This window comes from Chiloscyllium plagiosum, unplaced genomic scaffold (assembly GCF_037043375.1).
Source record: "Chiloscyllium plagiosum isolate Xiang-an unplaced genomic scaffold, Cpla_swu_hap1 HiC_scaffold_13, whole genome shotgun sequence".
Lineage (NCBI taxonomy): Eukaryota > Metazoa > Chordata > Chondrichthyes > Orectolobiformes > Hemiscylliidae > Chiloscyllium > Chiloscyllium plagiosum.
In genome coordinates, this window is record NW_028270151.1 from 81,440,294 (window position 1) to 81,464,461 (window position 24,168).

General features: G+C 45.5%; 1 protein-coding gene across 1 annotated transcript in view; it reads left to right on the forward strand.

Annotated features, from left to right (window-relative positions):
* Positions 1 to 24,168, forward strand: part of LOC122555733 (glypican-1-like) — a 198,292-nt gene that overhangs the window by 118,259 nt on the left and 55,865 nt on the right. The window contains exon 3 of the mRNA XM_043701793.2: positions 21,189 to 21,580. Coding sequence (XP_043557728.1) covers positions 21,189 to 21,580 — 392 coding nt within the window. The remainder of the gene's footprint in view (positions 1 to 21,188; positions 21,581 to 24,168) is intronic.

Consider the following 24,168-nt stretch of genomic DNA (forward strand, 5'->3'; position numbering starts at 1 on the left):
GAAAATGGGAGGAGGTTGGGCCAGTACTCGTTGGCATTTGGAAAAGGGGGAGATGTGGGCGGCACGGTGGCACAGTGGTTAGCATTGCTGCCTCACAGCGCCAGAGACCCGGGTTCAATTCCCACCTCAGGCAACTGACTGTGGAGGTTGCACATTCTCCCCGTGTCTGCGTTGGTTTCCTCCGGGTGCTCCGGTTTCCTCCCACAGTCCAAAAATGTGCAGGTCAGGTGGGTTGGCCATGCTAAATTGCCCGTAGTGTTAGGTGCAGGGGTAAATGTAGGGGAATGGGTCTGGGTGGGTTGCGCTTCGGAGGGTCGGTGTGGACTTGTTGGGCCAAAGGGCTTGTTTCCACACTGTTAGTAATCTAATCTAATCTAATCTCCTTGAAACTCTCAGATTCTTTGTGGAAAGAGAAACAAAGTTAATGATTCAGAATAGGCCTGGGGGGCTGAATGGTCTGCTGCTCTCTTACAGAGGCACTAGGAGCAGAAGGGGCGGCAAAGTGGCCCAGTGGTTAACACCGCTGTCTCACAGTGCCAGGGACCCATGTTCGATTCCAGCCTTGGGTGACTGTCTGTATGGGGTTTGCAAATTCTCCCCCTATCTGTGTGGGTTTCCTCTGGGTGCTCTGGTTTTCTCCCACAGTCCAAAGATGTGCAGGTTATAGGTGAATTGGCCATGCTAAGTTGTCCATAGTGTTCAGGGATGTGGAGGTTAGGTGTATTAGTCAGGGTAAATGTAGAGTAATAGGGTAGCGGAATGGGTCTGGGTAGGTTACTCTTCGGAGGGTCGGTGTGGACTTGTTGGGCTGAAGGGCCTGTTTCCATACAGTAGGGATTGTATGATTCTAAATAGGCCACGTGGCTTTGCAGGTGTACTTCGCTATTTAAGGTGATCAAGGTTGATCATCGAGCTCAGAACCCAGTTCCTGTTTTCTTGGGTTCCTGGAGGCGTTCCTTTCTTGCTAGTTTCTGAATAGGGCCAAGGAGGAGGGAGAAATGTCTGACCTGGATATGGAGGGTATCACCTGATCTGCAACATAATCAGGAAAGGAATGGATGAGGCAGTGAGAGGATACTCCACAAGGAAGGAGGGAGGGAGACAGAAACACAAAAGGATGGAAATGAACCTGGCATAGGGTCATGAGCTGGGGGGTGTCAAAGTGTCACCGCTGACTCTAACTCTGCTACTGTACATGCCGCCCAGCAAAACTCATGGACGATAATTCTCATTATTTCATGCATTATGTCCATCCTCTGCCCCATTTCCTCTTCCAAATTTCTAAGCCTTTCTGCAGTTCTTGCTCACTCAATCGGGACAGTTAATTACCCCTGCTGCTGACACCTTATGACTAACTACTTCTAGAGTCATTTGGCATGGAAACAGACCTCTCGGTCCAACTCGTTCATGTTGACCAAGTTTCCCAAACCCATCTCGTCCCATTTGCCTGTATTGCTTCATATCTATCTGAATCTTTCCTATTCATGAACCCATCCAAATGTCTTTTAAATGTTGTAATTGTACCTGAAGTTACCACTTTCTCTGGCAGCTCATTCCACACACGAACCATCATCTGTGCGACAATGTTGCCCCTCAGGTCCCTTTTAAGTCTTTATCCTCTCACCGTAAAATTATGCCGTCTAGTTTTAATACCACAACCCTGGGGAAAAGACTTTTGCTATTCAACTTATCTACATCACTTATGATTTTATAAACCGCTATAAAGTCACCCCGCAACCGCCTAAACTCCAATGAGAAAAGGTCCAAGCTTATCCAGCCTCCCCTTATATCTCAAACCCTCTAGTCCTGATAGCATTCTTGTAAATCTCTTCTGCATCTTCTTCAATTTAATATTATCCTTCCATTTGCTTCTATCAAACTAAGTCCCTCCCTTTGTCTCATTGCATGAAAGACTGGCCTACTGCCTGGACTGCTGTTTCCACAGCACCCTGACTGACCTATCTGTAATCCCTAGACTATCTGTAGTCTGACCTGCCAGATTAACCACAGCAAACACCTTCAATAGAATTGGACAAACCCCCCAACTGTGGCAATAGCCACCACCCTCCCCTCCACCACCCTCCCCTCCACCACCCCCCCCCCCCCCCACCCCCCACCCCCGCCAGTGCTTGATGTCTGCAGGGGGTGGGTTTGTTGTATAAACTGCTCCTGAAAGGTTTGGGAATTGACACTTTTTGGGATGATTTGGAGATGCAGGTGTTGGACTGGGGTGGACAAAGTTAAAAATCACACGTCACCAAGTTATAGTCCAACAGGTTTAATCAGAAGCACTAGCTTTCGGAGCAACGCTCCTTCATCAGGTGGTTGTGGAGGACACAATTGTAAGACACAGAATTTATAGTAAAAGTTTACAGTGTGATGCATCTGAAATTATACATTGAAAAATACCTTGATTGTTTGTTAAGTCTCTCATCTGTTAGAAAGACCATGATAGTTTCACTTCTTTCATATGTAAACCGCAAAACCTTTTTAGAAAAAGTTACATTCTCAAGTGAACTTTAACAATTGGTGTCAGCCTAGACAATGTATTGGGTATTAGCACCCCTCTTTTTGGGGTTATTTTGGGGAAGGAGACTGGAATCAGCCACTCCATAGAAATGAGGAAAGGTTAACTTGCAAATGCAAATGTTTGCAGTTGAGGGTGTCATAACTCTTTAGCAAGATTTCGAACTTGCAGTTTAAACTCTTGAGGGGAGAGTATTGGAATATTTGTTTCTCAATGTTGTGAATCTAAATGTTCCATTTTGGCCAATTTTTCCTAACTTTCTCACCATTATACCAATCAAGGGAGTGGAACATTTCTCTCATTTTTCTGATTGGATTGGATTTGCTACATTTTTTTTGGTGTTTGTACCAAAAGCCATGCAGTAATGGAAGGAGGGAAAACTGCATTTCACTCCCACTGAGCAGAGTTATTGTTGGCTAGTTTTGAGCAAGGAGCAGAAATCTCTCTTCTGGTCTAAAAACTATGTAATACAATTCAGAACAAAGCCATGGGACAACGACGAAGCCAGCACTCTTTCATTGGATGCATCATTGGCCATTTTGTCTGGCTAAACTTCAGATCTCTGACAAAAGGAAATTGTTTGGCCCAGATTTCAGTCTCCTCCGCTCCTGGCTTCCCTCGCGAGCTATTTTCTGCTGCTGCTTTACATCCTTAATTTTTGGGGGTTTTTTTTCCCACTGGGGGAAGCTTCTGAATAGTCCTGACTTTTAGCCAGAGACTTGAAAAGTTTCTGGGGCTTCTGGTTTGACTCTGTTGCAGTATCCTTGGCAACCGCAGCAATATAAACAGGGCTTAATAACAGTGAGGCGCTCCCTTTAATTCAGCGTCGGAGCTACACACACGCCTGAACTCCAGAACTATCCCGGCACCTTCTGTGCATAACTTTTTTTATCACCTCTTGAATCGTTCATATCTTGTTGTGTAGCAGCTGGGGATAAAAGGGAGGAAGTTAATTAATGTTTAATGAGGACGATTGTAGACTGGAAAGTACAACACCATGGAACGTTTCATTATTGTCAATCGACTGGGCAGCTCGGAGAGGCAGTTTGCCTTAAAAGAGGGATTGCTGTCAAAGTGTGCAGCTCTTAGTGAGCTGGTTGTTCCCAGAGAGAGTATGTTCCATACAAGTGCTCCTGGCTTCGGTAGGGAAGAGTTCGAGAAGTGAAGAAGTCTTGCACTTCTCCCAGTTCAGGAATGGATGTGCAGAACAGGCAATCACCTTTCTTCCAAGCCCCTGCAGGGAGCAATGTTACGGCTACCGGTGAATTGGATTGGTGTCGACATAGTTGCAGGTGCTGATAGAACTGAAACAAAAATAAAAGTTGCTGAAAAAGCGCAGCAAATCTGGCATCATCTGTGCAGAGAAATCAGTGTTAACATTTCAGGTCCGGTGACCCTTCCTCAGGATTGGGCTCAGAGCCCCGTGAAAATGGAATGGAGCGACATGGGTCTCAGTGAAGAGACTACTATAATGGACTAGAATTCTTAGTGTGGAAACAGGCCCTTTGGCCCAACAAGTCCACACCAACCCTCCAAAGAGTAACCCACCCAGACCCATTCCCCAGCCTATATTTACCTCTGACCAATGCACCTAACCTACACATCCCTCAACACTATGAGCAATTTAGCATGGTCAATTCACCTTTTGGATTGTGGGAGAAAACTGGAACACTCGGAGGAAACCCGCACAGACACAGGAAGAATGTGTAATCTCTACACAGACAGTTGCCTGAGGCTGGAATCGAACCCAGGTCCCTGAGGCAGCAGTGCTAACCACTGACCCACCATGTGTTCTCTTCAGTCTATGTCAATATGGGCACATTTGGTCATTTATGCAATTCTTTCTTCCTGCATTTCTTTTCTTTCATTTTCTCTCTTTTGCATTTTTGGATAAGAAACTTAAATATACAAAGGTTTCCAATTTGACTGAGATCCCTTGTGGTGAAACTTCCTTTTGTCATTCCTCCAGGTATGTGACTCATGTGTACGCTTCCTTGAACCATCTGTGTTTCATTATGTCCAAGCGACACTGTGTTGAATGGGTATGATGATAACTAGAAACAAAAGTGAAATACTGTAAATGCGGGAGATCTGGAGTATTACCAGAAAGTGCTGGAGAAACTCAGCAAGTCTGGCAGCTGCCGTGCAGAGAGAAACAGAGCTAACATTTTCAGTCCAGTATAACTCTTCTTTGAATAGGGGCTGGTGGTGGGATGGAGAAAATGATGGTTTTTATGCTGTAGCAACAGCTGGGGAGGAGTAACTGGGGCAGAAGGAAGATGTTTAGGAAAGTTGTTGTAAAAGGCGAAGAGAGTGATAGTTATCATATCCATTGGAAAGGTGTTAGGTCCAATGTAGGTGGTAATCGTTGTGTTTAATATGTCAATATCGATAATCTTAGTTGAAAGCAAAAACTTTGCAAACAATAGGCTGAGGGAGGGATGTGAGAACTGGGAATAACCAAAACCGTTGAGTTCATACCCTGAAGTTGTTGCATTCAGTGTTCAATCTCAGAGTGCCAAAACAGAAAGCAAGATGCTAAAACCAAAGTTGCTGGAGAAACTCAACAGCTCTTGGCAGCATCTGTCGAGAGAGAGAAATGGAGTAAACATTTCAAGACCAGTGACCCTTTTTCAGAATTGTTCTGGACTCAAAACCTAACTCTGTTTCTGTCTCCACGGATGCTGTCAGTCCTGCTGAGTTTCTCCAGCAATTTTGATTTTTATTTCTGATTTCCAACGTCCTCAGTGCTTTTGGTTTTATTTTTGCTGCTCCTCCAGCTTGTATTGGGCCTCTGTGCTGACCTTGGACAGAAACGTGAGTGTGAGTGCTAGGTAGTGTGTTGAAGTAGTAAGTAATTTACTGATCAGGATCGGGCATGCACACTGAACAGTAGTGCACTGCAATGTGGTCATTCAATTTGCATTTGGTATCCCGAGTGTGTAGGAGACCACATTTTGAACAGTGAATGCCGTAGACTAGACTGAAAGAAGTGCAAGTAAATCATTGCTTCTAGTTTAATTCATTGCCCAATCCACTATTCGATCTGGCTGTATTGTACTTAGCTCCATTGGGTCCAGTTCTAATGTGCTAAAACTGTACAACATTCCAAGGTCAACAGGATAACTCCCAAAACCTTTTCTTTACTGTAAACCATTCCCATGTACCTCTCTCTTGTTCAATCCGGTCCAACAATAAGTGTGAGGAGCACCGGGATTTCTATGCCACAGATTGAGATTATAAGACCAGCTCTCTCTGCTGCTTCTATTAGACCAGCCAACCTCGTCAGACTTTTTCTGAACTCCCACAAGCCCTAGCCCTGAGCTTGCTTCTTCCTGTAGCTTCTCTCTCTTTCTTCTCCCACCCTGACCACGCTCGCCTTGTGCATGAGACCTACTTCCTGCTCCCTCCTCACCCTATCCCACAAACCTGCTCACCACCCAACTTTCCCTCTGCTTGCCCCCCCCCCCTCCATTAAGCCAATATTGTTTGCAATTCTACCTCCCTCCTATAAATCTGATGCCATCATCTGTCCTCTCTAAAGGACAACCTCTCCAGACTTGCAAGTTACCATCTCATCTCCAACCTTCATTTCTTCCCAAATCCATTCCAGTTTTCCCACACCTCCATCTCCACCTTCGAACCCTTCTGCCCTATACCAAGCTTATCAGAGTCACACCTAGTGTGTGACTAAGGTAAACAATTCCTCATTGACCGGACTTGTGACTTTTTACCTGATTGACTGCACCATCCTCCTCCATTGGATCCAGCAGGCTTGGCAGCTTTTACCTGATTCCATTCTTATCTGTTACGCTTGCCAGAGATTTATCAGTAATGGCGTCTCTTCTTGCCTCAGTGCTAATACATCTAGTGTCCCTCAGGGATCGGTCCCGTGGTATCTTCCATTTCTCATCAGCAACATTTGTCTGAAAGCATAGCATTCGTTCTTTCAATGTACACCACCCAGCTTTAACTCACCGTCACTTCTCTCAATTCCTCCCCGTTGCTAAGTTGTCAGACTGTTCAGTCAGCATCCCGTAACTGGAGGAGCTGAAATTTCTTCCAGTTAACATTGGGAAGATGAAAGTCTCTGCTCTGAACTCCCTTCTAACAAATCTGTCCCTGCCAGCTAAATCAATCTTGTTCCCAACCTCGGTGTCACATTTGCCCTTGAGGTATGCACATTAACACGTCATTAACGCTGCCTGTCTCCATCGAAATAGCACGGTCCAACTGTCTGTTGCTGAAACCCTCATTCAGGTTAGCTCAAGCTTCTCATATGTTTTGACACATTCTTACATCTACCTTCAGTAACACTGCTCTCATCCAAAACTCTGGTAACTGTGTCTTAAATTGGTATGAGATCCCATTCTGGCATCCTCTTTTACTTCCTCCCGGTTAATCAATGTGTTGATTTTAACGTTCTCGCCCTTGTTTTCAAATCTCTCCATGGCCTCGTCTCTATAATCTCTTCCAACCCCACACCCTTCCCATGCGTCTGCAGTCATCCGATCCTGGCCGACTGAGCATGTGCAATTTTTAAAATTTATTCTTTGATAGGATGTGGGCCCTCTCAGCCCACATCAAATTGTCCTTCAGAAGGTGGTCGTGGGCTGCTGCAGTGCGTACCTTGTGGGAAGATCCGTGGTGTTTTTTCAGAAGTGCCTTCCAAGGCTTTAATCCAGCGACAGGGAAGCCGTACCAAGTCAGGACGGTGTGCGGCTTTGAGGGGGATCGTGCAGGCAATGGGGTTTCCATGTCTCTGTGGTTGTCCTTCTCATTGATAGAGGCCTTGCCTTTGAAAGGAGCTGTGAAAGGAGTGACACCGAATTGCCAAAGTGCTTCCTGTCAATCTCGTTGCCACTGTGCATCAGTGGTGGACGAAGCAAGGGTCAAAGATAAAACCAAAGAACTGCAGGTGCTGGAGATCTGGAACAAACACAGAGAATGCTCATGAAACTCAGCAGATGTGGTACAAGCTGTGGAGGGAGAAACAGAGTTGATGTTTCAAGTCCAGTGAATCTTTTTCAGAACTTCAAACTCCCTAACACTAGCATTTCCTTAAATGGCTGGGTATCGGACTTGGAAAAGCTCCTGTAGGACTGTCCCTGAGGACAGTCGTCATTAAAGGTGCTGCTTAAATACAAATTGTTGTTGTACCTCTAAGACCTGAAGTTCTAAGGGGTAAAAATTTGCAGTGCACCAGCTGAGAATTGAGTGATGCTTGCCTGACAAGATAGCAACTTGCAGTCTGACAAATTTATATACGGTTTCTCAAAATTCAAAGCAAACTGGCTTACTGAGGAATAGATTGAGGGACAGACTTGTTTTAAGGTGGGTCAGATTGTGTTGGTGTGGATGAGTTGGTCTGGAGGGTCTGTTTCTGTGTTGTATGACTGTATGAAATGATGCAAAACGCTCAGTGTGTTAGACAGCATTTGTGGAAAGAAAAAATAAGTTAACATTTTCTGTGCAGTTTTGAGGAAAGGTTCCCTGCTGAAGCCCAGCTCTGTTTAGTATGAGTCAGCCTGCTTTCATTTTTTTTTACTCCTTTGAGGTACAATGTTTATCGGTGTTGAGCTAAGTGCCTGTGGGCTGTGGCTTAATCTCCAATTTCAAGAGGCCCTGGAAGATGTACTGAGTGCTCTCTCTCTCTCTCTTTCTCATGCTAAATTCCTGGGTGAAAGCTGCAGCATGCAAAACAGGTTTTCCAGTTTGTGCTGGAAACACTGCTTTCCTCAACATAACATCTCGATGTGGCCCTCTAATAAGTGTTGGATCTTGGCTCTGCGTTTGAATCCTGTTTATGCCATTGTAATGGCCTGAGGCACGATGACTTGAATTTGTCGTTGATGCTGTGGACACTGGCGACTGTTCTGCCCTAAGAGTGCAGCTGCACTTCAAAAATGATAACCTGAATCAAAACAATTCCGTTGTGGTGAGAGATCTGACTTTGTGAGGGAGGCCATTCCCCGCTGTTCACTTCCCCAGTCCCATTTGCTGAGCGGCATTGCTGGTGCCTAACAATACACACAGGGGTACTGTTTCCAATGTTTCTTTTTTACAGTTCAGAGGCTGGGGAAGGAGGAGGAGAGGGACATGACTGTGGTGGCTGTGGTACGGTGGAAGAACACAGATGAGTAAGGAGGTGTGGAGGGACGAGATGCAAGAGGAATGGTGGGACAGAAGAGTAAGGGCAGTCGGAAAGGAGGAGTGAGGACAGTAGGGATGAGGGGTATGGAAGAGATGAGCGATGTCTCTTCCAGAGGGGTTGGAAAGTGAAGGATGCTAACTCTGTCCTGAGGGCAGGTGCTGGGGCTCGGAGGTTGGCGATCTAATGGATAAGACATAAAATGATTAAAGCCTATAGGGAGCAAAAAAGCCAAAGCATCAATTGGATGGTTAAATCATTGGGTTTTCCATTGAATGTTGACTATCTCATCAATAAAACAATGATGAGTGTGGAGGAGCTACTGCTGCTGGGAGTATTGGGAAAACCTGATTGAATGACTAACCACAGTAGTTTTGGATTGGTCCTGTTATTTCTATCTTTAATGTTATTTATAGTATCCTCCAATAAATATGCATACCAGGCTGAAGTCTTGTTGAAACGGTAAAAAACACTCAACACTGAAATAGAATATATCTCTACAACTCTAACCTTCTTTGTGTATGTGTATGTCTGTGAGTGATCATATCCCCTCTTCCATGTGTACAAGTACTGTTTTGTCCCTCTCATTACTTCTCTACCTCCACCTCACTGCTTTAATTTCTTTTTGTCTTTACCTCTGTGTTTGCCTCTCTCAAGTCATTTAGCTTTCTTTCTCCTGTACTGTTATCAGTCAGCCTGTGTCTGTCCATTAGCAACTCTCTCTCTCTCTCTCTCTCTCTTCCTTTCTCTCTCCCTCTCTCTCTCTCTCTCTCCGTTTGTGCCTGTCACTCTGATCTGTGAAGTATGATTGCTTTCAAAGCAATGGGTGTACAAAGAGATTTGATTAAGCATGATCCTGTGTTGTCCAGGAGTCAAAATATGGATTACAGAGACAGTTGGATAGGCAATGTGACTTGTTCTCAAGGCCACATTTTTGTTTTTCCACACTCTGTTTGCAACCATGTGAAACTGTCTCTTCAGATAAATATGCACCCCATCAAGAATGTGGTGGTTTGAGCATTGTTGACATTTATTACCCATCTTGGTAGTGAATCACCCTGAGCCACTGGTGAAATACTCTCACAAAGTTTTAGAAAGGGAATTCTCGAAATTTAAACCACTTAACACTGAAGGAACACGAGAAACTAATTTCCATTATCATGAACTAGTCTGAAATTTTTTTTATCTTTCAAAAAGATTCCATTTTATGTTTTTGAATTCATTGCAAAAATATCTAAAATAGCTTTCCGAAGGTGGCTCAGTGGTTAGCATTGCTGCCTCACATCGCCAGAGACTTGGGTTCAATTCCAACCTCAGGCGACTGTCTGTGTGGAGTTTGCACATTCTCCCCGTGTCTGCGTGGGTTTCCTCCAGGTGCTTCGGTTTCCTCCCATAGTCCAAAGCTGTGCAGTTTAGGTGGATTGGCCATACTAAATTGCCCATAGTGTCCAGGGATGTACACGCTAGGTGAATTAGTCATGGGAAATGCAGGGTTACAGAGAGAGCTTGGGGTTTGGATACCTTTAAGTAAAACAACTCGGACAAAAGCCTGAGGAACTGAGACAAGTCTTACAGCCAGCTCACCTCCACACTGCCTCAGTCTGAGGCAGCAAGGCCATTTCTACTCCACTGAAATTTTACAATGTAGGCGAAAGTTAAAATCTGATCAGTTTTTTTTCTCTCTGTATCTCTTCCCCAACACCCTACCTAATACACTCTAATCCTGGCTCTCTTCCTGCGCTTTCCACACACCCTCCCAGTCCTGAGATTTTCATTAACAGCTGCTCATGTTGTCTGCAGAGAATGAGGGGAACATACCAACAAAACAACCCAGAAGAGGAATTAATCTGAATATCTCTGACCTTCATTTGTCCTTGATCAAGTGCCCAGATTTTATGAGGAGCCAGGAATATAACTGTGTCTATCAGTCACACATAAAGCAGACGCAAAGCTTCCAGAATTGTGTCAATTCTGAGTCAGCGATATCAGGAGTGGCCTAATCTCCAGCAGCTCCTATGATCCTGCTTTAATTCTCCCTCAAGTGAGTACTGTGCTCAGGCCCTCTTGTGGGGGCTTGGCCTGTGCCCCACCTGTTCCTTCAGCGTCAGCCATTGTGATGTGAGAGGGGAAGGGAGACGAGGCCATGCAGTGGCTTGGCGGGGGAGTGTGGAGCAGCTACCAGGGTGCTCTGGCCTTGAGAAGTCTGACTCCTCCATAGCTGGCCTAGCTCAATGAAACCAGCAGAGAATTGGGTAACTGATTCTGACCCACTCCTTCAGACATGGCACCAAGGACATCACCCTCGCCTCCACCAAAGAAAGCATTCTATTGTTTGAGTTCCGACAACACAGGATGGGGAGGAGATGAGCCGAATGTTTTTAATGCAGGGAGTTATGATGACTTGTGTGTCATTTCAGTGTAATTTATTGTGAGAAGGTTACGCAAGTCTAGAGCCCTTGGTCTGTGAAGGCAGGATCGTTGAATGCTTTTAAGGCAGACGTGGGTAGATTTGTGTTTGACAAGGGAACCAAAAGCTGCTGCGGTTGGATAGGAATTTGGCACTGGAAACATCGAGATCAGCCATGGTTCTGTTGAATGGCAGGGCAGGCTCGAGATACTGGGTGCTCCTGGTTTGTATACACTGCCTGAAATAGCAGACGCTCTTAAAGCAAATTCATGTGGTAAACATGACACATTGTTACCCCCTAGCCAAACCATTCACTAATCCAACCAGGTGGCTAAAGACTTTCTGTTGAACTGCTTCTTCACTCTGCTAAGTGAGTCGGATCAAATAATTATGTGGACAACGAAGAGCAGAATTTCATCGACCCCCCATCCTGGATTTTAAGGAAGCTTTTTGTGTTGGAAATAATCATGGCGATATCGCGAAAGACTGGGCTTGTACACACTGGAATTTGGAAGAATGGAGGGGGTGCGAGGGAGGATCTCCTAGAACCTTACAAAATCCTGATGGGACTGGACATGCTAGATGGGGAATGCTGGGGAAGTCCAGAATTAGGGTTCACACTATAAGAATAAAGATGTTGGCCATTCAGGACTGAGAAGAGGAAGAATTCCTTCACTCGGAGAGTTGCAAACCTGTGGAATTCTCTCCCACAGAATGCAGTTGGGACCAGTTTGTTAGATGCAACAAGAGGGAACTGGACGTGTCCCTGGCGGCTAAAGGGATCGAGGGGGTATGGAGAGATAGCGGGAGTGGGATACTGAGATTGCATGATCAGCCATGACCATATTGAATGGATGGTGCAGGCTCAAAGGGCAGAATGGCCTACTCCTGCACCTGTTTTCTATGTTTTAGAGTCCATCCTTCATCTCTGCTGATGTGACAATGTGAGAATAAGCTTTACTCCACCTACACTTGAATTTAACTGACCTACTGGGGTTAGCCGATTTGCAGGGGGAGAGCATGTCCCACTCTGTCCCAGCACGTGAGAAGGTCACATTTGACAAGATGCTTGAGGGTGCAGCCACGGATCGTGCTTGAAGTCAGCCTTGTTTACAAGATGTGGTGGGCTGGCCCAGTCTGGGCCCCAGTTGTGCTGCTGCTACTCTACTGGTACCAGTATCATGCCCAGGGTCTGGGTTATTCTTCCTTTGCTCAGAGGAAACACAAGGGGAATGAGTGTGAGCGGGACCTAGGGAGCGAGAAGGAACCTGGAGTGAATGAGAGATAGGAAAAGTAATATGAGCGAACAACTTTAGTAGGGGTAGAGAGTGGTGTTGAAGCCGTTAGTGAATGAAGGATAGGGAACAGTAATGGAGAGAGACAGCAGGATAGGGAAGGATGGGGGTGGGGAGGGAAGTTCCTGGAATGAGTAGGAGATACAAAACTGGAGGAAAGCAACAAGAAGTAAGGAGGGTGAAAAAAGAGGAAATTGAAAATGAACGTGGGATACAGAAGGAGACAGTAAAAGGTCAGAGAACAGAAGCACTGGGAATGACCTCACTTATACTTTGATTGTGAACATCCTAGCACCAGATCCTCATTCTTTGACCACTGCCTGGCCTCACCTGACAAATATGCAAAAGGTCCTGTAGGTACTTAGAGCATGAATCTCTCCCATGTAGACTGGCCCCTGCCATCTACCACCAGCTTATGTACTCCTCTCATTCTCATTTCCCCTCCGTACCATTTTTCTCTCTCAGTTTCATACACTCCTTCATTCTTTGCTCCCTTCCTACTCTCTCCCTTCCTTCTCCTCCCTGACACAGTCTCACTCTCAGCCCCCTCTCCCAGACTATTCTCCCTGGCTTCCCAGAGTTTGCTGTGTAATTGGATCTTCTCCTTTCCCTTTCTGTGGAAATAATGTGACAAGGCAGCTGCTTCTGACCACTCTTGCCAGGATTGTGAGCATCTGTCTGGCTGTCTACTGTTTGGATCTAGATGTTGGTAGCTGTTTACTTGGATAACATTAACCCCATGGATGCTGGAGCAACACAGCACACCCACTTTGAATTATTGCAATCAATGTAATACCTGTCAGTAAAAAAGCTGAACTATCACACTGCAATAGTGTGTGTTTGTGTTAGTTAAACAGCTACCAATGGTTATAGAGAAGTGAGTAGTCTCCATCAATGCAAGCCATTCTCTTTTTGCCAGACTTCATCAATGTTTAAGGGATATTGACTTGTTTTAGTATTAACTCATGGGTTGGGGGCATCATTGGCCAGGCCAGCATTTATTTGCCATCCCTAATTACCCAGAGGGCAGTTAGGAGTCAACCACATTGCTGTAGGTCTGGAGTCACATGTAGGCCAGACCAAGTAAGGATGGCAGATTTCCTTCCCTCAAGGACATTCGTGAACCAGATGGGTTTTTCTGACAATTGACAATGGATTATTAGTCATCATTAGACTCTTAATTCCAGACTCTTTATTAAGTTCAAATTCCACCATCTGCCATTGCAGGATTCAAACTTTTGTCCCCAGAATATTAGCCGGGTCTCTAGATTAACAGCCCGGTGATAATACCACTTGGCTATCACTTCCTCTAAATGTTGGAGAGTTAGATGATCTTCAGTTAAAATCAGCATTGGAATCCCTTCCCACCCCCTCTCCACATCTCTCCCTCACTTTTCTTTAAGATGTTACTTTTGGCCTATCTCTTTGTGCTTTTGACCATCAGACCTAATATCTCCATTTGTGGCTCAGTGTCATTCTTTGTTTTATGCTGCTCATGTGAAGTACCTTTGGCATTTCACAACGTTAAAAACACTTGATAAGTACAAGTTGATGAATAATGTCTGACAAACGCAGTGAGTGCAAAAGGTTTGCCAAGTGCCCCTGAGTCAGAGGGGGTTGGAAATTCCCTTCTCCAGGAAGATGGTTGCCAAATGAAAGATGCCAGGCATGAAGCTGAGCAAAAAGGATGACTATCTTAACATGGGGGCTTTGATGGAACTGGAACTAATGTAGGCCAGTGAGTACAGGCAGAATGGATTAATGTTGATGAGATTTGGATGCGGACTTTAGAGTTCTATGATCTGTAACTGTAGCCAGAACTTTCACAGCTGTAAACGATGTTGGGGAGTTGTCACTGGGAGCTGAAGTAATTGCTGTCGGAGATGGGATCAGACCTTGAAGTGATTATTAGTCGAACATTTTTGTTGGTGGCGAGCTGGGAAAGTCCCGTTTCGGGGGTTTCTGGTGCCTGTACTGTTGCGAAGGGGATCTGGTGTCGACTCACCAAAGGTATTCCTCACCCTCCTCAATTTGTCAGCTGTATCTCAGGTCAAGAGGATTCCGTGCTGTGAGTTTATTGCAACTGTCTCACTGTAAAGAGCTGCCAGAGGAGATTTTCACCATCCACAGCCAGGAAAAGGAGAGACACCAAAGCATTACCCCTTTTAAAAGGAGTAAGTGCATTCCAAATGTCCTAAAGATAAAAGCTCAGCATCCTTACAAATTGAATTTAAACTCAGTGCAGGAGCTTTTAACACGGTGTCAATGTCTTGCACACTGAAGTCCTGTGGTTCATGATTAAATGTGTGTTAAAATGCTGCAGACATCTGAAGGGAACTTGGTTAAATGAAACAAGGTGGCAAGACATTACATTGTCATTTCACTTCCAGCTTGATTCATTAAGCCAAAGGTGAGACATTGTCCCCTGCAAAATAAAACCATGATTATTCAACTAATTTCTCCAGCAACTGATTGCAGAGAAGCCTCATTGCTCTAATCCCTCGTAGCCCATTGTCAGCACTGATTTCTTTGCTGTTCTATCTGTGGATTGCATCGGCTGAGTGGCAATCCTTCAGCCGAGGCTGTTGGCAATGAGCAGGGACAGCTCACCCAGTCTCTAAGGCAGAGTCTGGCACGTTGGTGTGTTAGAAATGCAGGTCCTATTCCATGTCAAACAGAATGGCTGCAGAGCTGAGTCGCAGTGGGTGATGCTGAACGAACTTTGTATTTAAGAGCTGGGTTGTCACCATCATGAAGTCCAGGGAGAGAGGGTCTTAGTTCCCATAATGCCCACCCTACTTGTGTGGCAATGTTGTGCCCATGTGCCCTTTGAGAGGGAGCATGTGATGTCCACCAGTTGCCCTCAAAGCATTTAGTGAGAGGTGGGCACCATGGGCCTGGGCTTCATCATCTCTCCCTCCAACGCCATTTTGATTTTAACCCTCTCTTGTTTTCTCCATCTCTTTGCCTTTTTGTTATTACCACAGCCTGATGGGATTATTGCTAGATTACCTGGGTCTCCAGATTACTAATGTTCTGAGGACCAGATAGTGAAATTTGAATTCAATTTTGAAAAAAAATCAAATCTGTACTTAGAGGTCTGATGAAGACCATGAAATCATTGTCCCCTGTCAGAAAAAAAGCCATCACATTCACTGAAGCCCTTTGGAGAAGAAAACTGCCATCTTTACCTGGTCTGGTCTACATGTGACTTCAGACACACAGAAATGTGGTTGACTCTTAACTGCCCTCTGGACAATTGGGGATGGGCAATAAAGGTTGACCTAGCCAGTGACTCCGTCATCCTGTGAATGTTTTTTTTTAAGAGGTCACTGCCCCTTGCGGGCAGTGTTTGTCAATGGTTCCTGTTCAGTTGATTGAGTGACTTTGGTGATGGGTTTACAAAAGATGAAGAAAAGAACAGGGTTTTATAACCTCCTTGTAGGCCTGCTCCTGGGTCTAGCTGAAGGGGCCGTAAGCAGGTCCAGGCAGCAGCAAGTGGAGGAGATTGAGAGATTCTGAACTGGATGCTTCTCTTCCTCAGCTACGCTTGTGCCCAGGTGTCCATTTCAAGAAAGACAGGCTCCAAGAGAAGATACAGTCTATTATTTCTCTCTCTAACACCATTTTGATCTCTCCCTTCCCTTCCCAATTGGATTTTGGTAATTGTCTCACTGCCATTGCTGGTTAGTGTTTGCTAATTGTTATTTATTTACTTCTTGCTTTTGTGATGGGTTTACATAAGTACAAGAGGTGAGCTCTTCTGAGTGATGTAGCGTAAGACTACTGGACCCATAACCCAGCAATCGATGAATCAAAACCATCCTCTGGTCCCTCAGTTGTCTTGAACAGCGCAGTATTTGCTGTGATCTACTGTTATAATTGGTGGTGTGTCTTCCAAGACAAAAAGGTTGTGTTACTGAATTAATTGAGTGATTTGATGGTCGGTTACACAAGCAAAAAAAGCTGGATTCTTTAAGGAGCTCTTGTAGCGGAGTGGTAGTGTCCAGGAGGTTTAATGTTGAGTCCCATTTGGTGCTGGAAACCTGTCACGACACTCTTGAGCAGGTTGATTCAAAATGCTTTCAAGCTCATTGGAAAAACGGATTAGATTCCCTACAGTGTGGAAACAGGCCCTTCAGCCCCACAAGTCTACACTGACCCTCCAAAGATTAACCTACCCATACACATTCCCCTCTGACTAATGCTGTCAATGGGCAATTTAGCATGGCAAATTCACCTGATCTGCACATTTTTGGACTGTAGGAGGAAACCGGAGCAGCCGGAGGAAACCCACACAGATTCAGGGAGAACCTGCAAACTCCGTACAGACAGTCGCCCGAGCCAGGAATTGAACTAGGATCCCTGGCGCTGTGAAGTAGCAGTCTGCGTGGGTTTCCTCCGGGTGCTCGCACAGTCCAAAGATGTGCAGGTCAGGTGGATTGGTGTTAACGTCAATGCCTGAAGTCTGAATTGTCCCACAGCTACAAACCTTCCAAAATAATAGTGAGTTCTTAAAGAGTTCTTGTGGCACAGACAGTACTCCCTACCTCCGGGTCAGAAGGCCTGGGCTCAAGTCCCAACAGAATCCATAGACTCATATCCTGGCGATGGATGTTCAAAACCCACCAGAGCAGAATAAAATCTGCAATTGACAGCTACTTACAGAAATAGTGACCGTAAGTTGTTATTAATTATACAGAGTAAAAAGAGGTCCAGGTTTTTTTACACTGGGTGTGGTTGGCTTCTGGACAGGGAAAGATGGAAACTTGTTTTTTTATGCGAAAATCTATCTTTTACAATAAAAACCCTTGTAAATCTATCAGAAGGATGTTGTGAAACTTGAAAGGGTTCAGAAAAGATTTACAAGGATTTTGTGAGGGTTGGAGAGTTTGAGCTATAGGGAGAGGCTGAATAGGCTGTGGCTGTTTTCCCTGGAACGCTGGAGGCTGAGGGGTGACTTCATAGATGTTTGTAAAATCATGAAGGGCATGGATAGGGTAAATAGACAAAGTCTTTTCCCTGGGATGGAGGAAATCCAGAAAAGAGGGCATAGGTTTAGAGTGGGAGGGGAAAGATTTAAAAGGGACCTAACAGGTAACTTTTTCATGCAGAGGGTGGTGCGTGTATGGAATGAGCTGTCAGAAGATGTGGTGGAGGCTGGTATAATTACAACATTTAAAAGGTAACTAGATGGGTACATGAATAGGAAGGGTTTAGAAGGATATGGGCCGGGTGCTGGCAGATGAGACTAGATTAGGTTGAGATATCTGACCAGCATGGATAAGTTGGGACCGAAGGGTCTGTTTCAGTGTGTATGTCTCTATGACTCTCTGTAAATCTTTTGCTCCTCAATTGTAAAGTCCCAATATTGATCTGTTAAATGGAACAATTCCTGGAAAGGCAAGGGGTCAGTTAATCAACAGACAATCGAAACAAAGAATACAGGGAATCAATGACGAGCAGAATCTCCGAGAAGAATCAGTAGGGGCAGGGTTGATAGGCTGAATGGCTTGTTGCTTGTGCTAAAAGATACCTTGTCACCTCCCACCCCCCACCCAAAAGGGGCCTTAAAGCAAAGCCTCTCACTGTCCCTGCTTAATGGACACAAGCTTCATAAACACTGGTAAAAATTGTGGCTGATATTTCTTTCCTACCACACCCTGTTTTCTGAGACCAACCTTAGTCATGCCATCCTGTGGCTGAATATAAACCAGACCAAGGATTCAGAAAGGGGTCGGGGCCGGGTGATTAACTACTCAACATTGTACTGAGTAAGCAATTGCCCCTCTGAAAAATCAGGGTTACTGGTTCCTTCAGAGATTTGCGCAAATGATGGGTACATTATAATCTTTCAAAGATAAATTGGGTGGCACGGTGGCACAGTGGTTAGCACTGCTGCCTCACAGCGCCAGAGACCCGGGTTCAATTCCCGCCTCAGGTGACTCTCTGTGTGGAGTTTGCACATTCTCCCCATGTCTGCATGGGTTTCCTCCGGGTGCTCTGGTTTCCTCCCACAGTCCAAAAATGTGCAGGTCAGGTGAATTGGCCATGCTAAATTGCCCGTAGTGTTAGGTGAAGGGGTAAATGTAGGGGAATGGGTCTGGGTGGATTGCGCTTCGGTGGGTTGGTGTGGACTTGTTGGGCCGAAGGGCCTGTTTCCACACTGTAAGTAATCTAATCTAAGTAATCTAATCTAATCATAAATGGGATTACCTGAGAATTGTTGTGAAAACCTCCAGCTGAATGCAATAAACAATTTTTATTTCAGCTTCATTTCCTCTCCCACTCCAACTAGTTAAGATGTGGGTTTTAATGTTTCAGCCAGACTTCTCAACCAAGCATGCGCTCATTCTCGTTGAATAATACTGGGAGTCTATACTCTTACAGAACAATTCCAGAATGCTTTCCCATACCACTCCATTCCATGGACTCGCCATTTCTTATGGTGGTGCCTCCTCTGCTCTTATGTCTTGTCTGGAGTTCTTTGTTCCTTTCACTCCTGAAAGTCAAGCTCCATGCCATGTCTTCCCACCAGCCAAGTATCCAAACCAGTCGCTAATCAGTGCAAATTGCCAAGTGGAAACTTAGACATGAATCCCCTTGGATTTATTCCCAGTTGGTCAGTCATCCTGCCTCTTGCAAGATGGGACAGAGGGTTATCACCTGTTTCGGCTCAGCTCACTGGAATTCTCTCTGAATCCCTCTAATTTATCTCTCTTAGCCTCAGAAATGAACTGTTTGACAGATCTTTGCTCACCTTTCAAAAGAGAATTGGATAGCAACTTAAAATTCAGTTATGGGAAAAGCAGGGGCACTGAGACTAATTACCCATTGCATTAAAGAGTTAAGGTGGATTGAATAATCTTGCTACTCTCCCAATTACAGCAACAGCAGCTTAAATTTGTGTAGTATCCTTCATGTAGTAAAATTTCCTAGGATCTTTGAGGAGCAAATATCAAAGGTAACTTGGAACTGAACCACAGATGGCAAGCAATTAGGAAGGTAAACAGTATGTTAGCAAGTGGTTTTGCATTCAGAAGATGTCTTACTGCAGTTATACAGGGTCTTGGTGAGGCCACACCTGGAGTATTGTATAGGTGCCATGGGGTGAGTGCTGTGGAAATTCACTAGGTTGATACCAGGGCTGGCAGGATGTCATATGCAGGGAGATTAGGTTTATAATCGCTAGAGTATTGAAGAATCAGAGGAGATCTCGTTGAAACATTGTGATAGGGCTGGACAGACCAGGTATAGAAAGGATGTTTTCTCTGACTGGTGAATCTAGAACTCAGGGACATGGTCTCAGGAAATGGGGTAGGCCATTTAAGACTGAGATGTGGAAACCTTTCTTCACAGGGAGGGTAGTCAGCCTGTGGAGTTCTCGACCACAGAAGGCTGTGGAAGCCAGGCCTCTGTGTCTGTTCAAGAAAAAGATTGATCAATGTTTGAACATTAAAGGCGTCGAGCAGTACAGAGAGAAGGCAGAAATATAGCGCTGAAATAAAGAACCAGCCACGATCATATGAAGGGCTAACTGCTCCAAGTTTCTGTGTGATGCTGGAACAGATGGCTAAAGGTGTGAGTAGGAAGCTAGCTTTTAAGCTGGCGATTCTTTCAACGTTCGTGATTACTAAACAGCGGAGTGTCCAGTGCCATTTATTTCCAAATTAAATCTGCTGTGCGAATGTGAATGCCTTGTTGCTGTTGCCGCCAGTTGCACCTGGTTTGTTAACACTAAGTATGTTGTCAACAAGCCTGAGCTGGCTTTAGTACAATCACAGTACAATGCTGCTCTGTGTGCCTCCCCTTTGAACCAGCAGGTGTTTGGCCACAACATAGACTTTTATCACTTGAGCATTTGTAATGAATCCTTGTGTCTGGTCTGGCCAGCATCTGGAGGACAAGTGGGACATGAAAAGATACGATCTCGGTTGACGCACGTTTCAGGAATGGGCACATGGCTTCTGAACGCAACCATTGAGGCCCAGCTTCTTTTAAGGCTTGATATTTTTAGATTGATGCTTCAGATCATTGTAGGAGCCTACCAACATGTACAGAATAGACGAGACTCGCTTTTTCTCTTCCCGTGTAGTCACAGCAGTTGTTGACTCACTACATTATGACAACCCTGCTGAACGATTCTCCCCTCCGCTCGGATGTTTTTGCGAGCTTTGAATCTAATCGCAGTGAGCGGTTCACTCGCTGATGGTCAGAGGTTGCATTTGAACACAACTAATGAAAACTGCATTTTAACTAGGTGTCTGCTTCAGGATGTAACCAGTCATGGGCGAGATGGGCTCTGAAGCACTACAACCCCAAGTAATAGATTAAGGGAAATAAATTGGATGGCACACATCAGTCATCAGTCTTTGAGGGGTTTTCCTGATCTCAGTGTGATGACATGCAGTGAGTCACTGTGTTGGCAATCAAGTTGCTCACGAATATTTGTCATGGCGTTTCAACAGTTGAAGGCTGTATAGTTCAATGCAATGCCTCTAGACCAAAATTGTTGGTTAGTAAGGGGTAGTGACACTGGATGTTTCTTGCTGTGAACACTGGAAGAGGAGGGACATGTACAGGACAGTGTGTGGATAGTTCTAGAGGAAGATGTGAAGGGGTGTGACAGTCCGGAGTTGGGAATGGCATTACCCACTGACATTTCCTCCTCTTTCCTTGTCTAGGTCTGTGAGAGAGGTGTTAGATTCTCTCCTGATGGTGTGCTGGGGAATGGTGCAAGAGTCACATCTTGTGCCTCTCAGCTATCCTAGATATCCTAGAGTGACCATTTGGTTCTCTCACCCACAGGCTATTTCCAGGAACTGCTGGACCAATCCGAAAAGAACCTGCACAGGAAGCTGACGCACATGTATGGACTCCTTTGCGCTGAGAATAGCAAAATCTTTAAGGACCTGTTCAGCGAGCTCCGCCATTATTACAAAGGCGCCAACATCAACCTGGAGGAGGTACTGAATGAGTTCTGGTCGAGGCTGATGGAGTGCCAATTCAAGCATCAGAACCCACATTACCAGATCAGCGATGAGTACCTGGAGTGCATGGTTAAGCACGCAGAGCCTCTGAGACCCTTTGGCGAGGTGCCTCGCTTCTTCAAGATGAGGCTAACTCGGGTGTTCATCGCTGCTCGGTCCTTCGTGCGGAGTCTCAGTCTTGGCACTGATGTGGTGAAGAAAGTTTCTCAGGTAGGTGCAAACATCTTTCCTTAAGCTAACCTCAACTATATTTGCTATTGCTCCTGGTGAGGCATAAAGATTGGGCAGGGCTCCAGAAAAAAAGATTCCGCTGTTTTTTCTTTTAGAGTCATCTGAATGGGGGTTCTCTGACAGTGCAGCACTCCCCCAATCGGCCACTGGAATATCCGCCTAGATTTTGTGTCCACGTCTGTGGAGAGAGGGGTCTCGAGCCCACAATGTCCTGACCAGAGACGAACGTGCTACCGACAGCCGCGGTGTTAGGTGGCGAAACAGTGCCATGTGAATGGTGCTCAGTGTTTGAGACTGTTTGCTAATCCATAGCAGTCTCGAGACTGAGGTTCACTGCTACCATTTGGCAGAGAGCTGCTCACAGCCGACTCTGGAGGAATTCTATGACTTCAGCATGTGTTTGGTCTGAAAGTCTGTTCACTTTCACTGCAGAATGCTGGTGTGCTGAATTGCAGGACTGTGGATTCCTCATGGCTTCTGTTTGTGACAAGTGTTGGAGCTTGAAGCTCACTGGGGTGACAGCTGAGCATGGAGAGAGAGAGAGAGAGAAAGAGAGAGAGAGAGAGAGAAACTGGTGCCTCCGGTCTGACTAACAGTGTGATTAGATAAAATAGTTTATTTCAATGATTTCTGCACTGCCGTCTGTCCTGTACCTGTTGACTGTTGGGTCATGGTGAATGTGGGGAGTGTCAGTAACCCTCAGCTAGGTCAGTACCAGTGGCAAGGAGTTCCATTCTCCAACCTCAGTTCTCTAAAGAGCTGCCCGTATCTTACGATCAGATGATCGAGTGGCTCACAGAAGAAATAAGTAGGCTAGTCTCACCATTTTGCTTCTTCACGATGTTTTATCTTTTTAGACTTGATTTCCTTCCATGTCTCTGTATCCATGATCACCAACCATTGTGTAAACCAGAATATGCATACACAGAGTCATAGAGTAAAACAGCACAGAAACAAACCCTTTGGTCCAACCAGTCCATGCTGTATTCACGTACATATCCAAATGTCTTCGAAGTGTTTTAATTGTGCCCACGTCCACCACTTCCTTAGGAAGTTCATTCCACAAGTGAACTACCCGCTGTGTAAGACATTTGCCCCTCATGTCACGATCAATGCATCATGAGCACTGACGTATGTTGATGTACACTTTGGTAGCTTGTCCACCTGTATTGGCACACATTTGAACAGAGACATGCAGCATGGGAACAGACTCTTCGGTCCAACTAGTCCATGCCAACCCTCATCCCAAATAAAACTAGTCCCTCCTGCCTGCGCTTGATCCATATCCTTCCAAATGTTTTTTATTCGTGGAATTAGAAAATAAGAATAAGAATTTTCTTATCGAAATGTCTTTTAAATGTCGAAATTGTACCCACATCCACCACTTCCTCTGCAAATTAACAAGCACATTAACACTTCTACATACACCAAAGTACATAATACAATTGCAAAATCCCATGAACTAACAGAACAACTGAAGTTGGTTTGGAGCATTCCAGTGTATTCAGTCGGAGTGACATTTTCTAGTCTCTGCCATTATGTTGTTGTGTCGAGTGCTGATCTCTGAAACACGGTGCCTGATTTTATCAGGATCTGCGACACAGGGCACAGGAGGAGAAGACAGTGAAACAGTCAGGAGTTGCTTTGAGACGGCCCTTCCATTGCTGGGGCATTTTGCCAGCGATGTGAATGGAGATGGGGCAGCTGCCCATTCTGTGGAGTCTCTCAGCATGAGGCTGAGAGCACTTTGTGGACGGCAGTGTTACTCCCGGCTGAGGGGGGTGCCAAGTGGAGAGGACCGTCAATTCTCTGTTTCTCATGGCCCACAGAGGAGAGGGGCTGTGGGTGGAGATGGGAGTCCCAGTGGTCTTCCCGGAAGGAGAATTTTCCCTCTGACCCCCAGCTCCGTCAAATGTTCCTTTCTTTCTCCACCTTGCACCCTACCCCTCCCACCTCCGAAGGTCTTCTGCCTCCCTCAGCAGTATCAAACTCTCCCTGTTGGTCAGGTGAGGCCTCAGAGTGTCCTGATCAGGCCAACAACAAAAAGAGCTCGCTAGCTGCCCTTACCTGGACTCTGGGTGTAAACACAGTTCATGAAGAGGCTGTCTGTTGTAAAATAGCTGAAGCAGTCCAGCTGTAGGATAAACCCTTGAACCCAAGATGGGATCTGGATGTTGGTGGTAAAGGTCACACCATGGTGCCATAGGATGGAACACTGAACATGACTTTCAGGGAAAGGATGAATAGCCACCATCCAGTCCTCCAAAAGACAAGATTTACAATGTACCAATCCCTCAAGTATAGTTTGAATCTCTTCGGGGCGGCAGGGTGGCTCAGCGGTTAGCACTGCTGCCTCACAGCGCCAGGGACCCGGGTTCGATTCCAGCCTCGGGCGACTCTCTGTGTAGAGTTTGCACGAGTTCCGGTTTCCTTCCACAGTCCAAAGACGTGCAGGTCAGGTGAATCTGCCATGCTAAATTGCCCATAGTGAGAGGTACATTAGATTAGATTACTTAGTGTGGAAACAGGCCCTGCGGCCCAACAAGTCCACACCGAACCCATCGAAG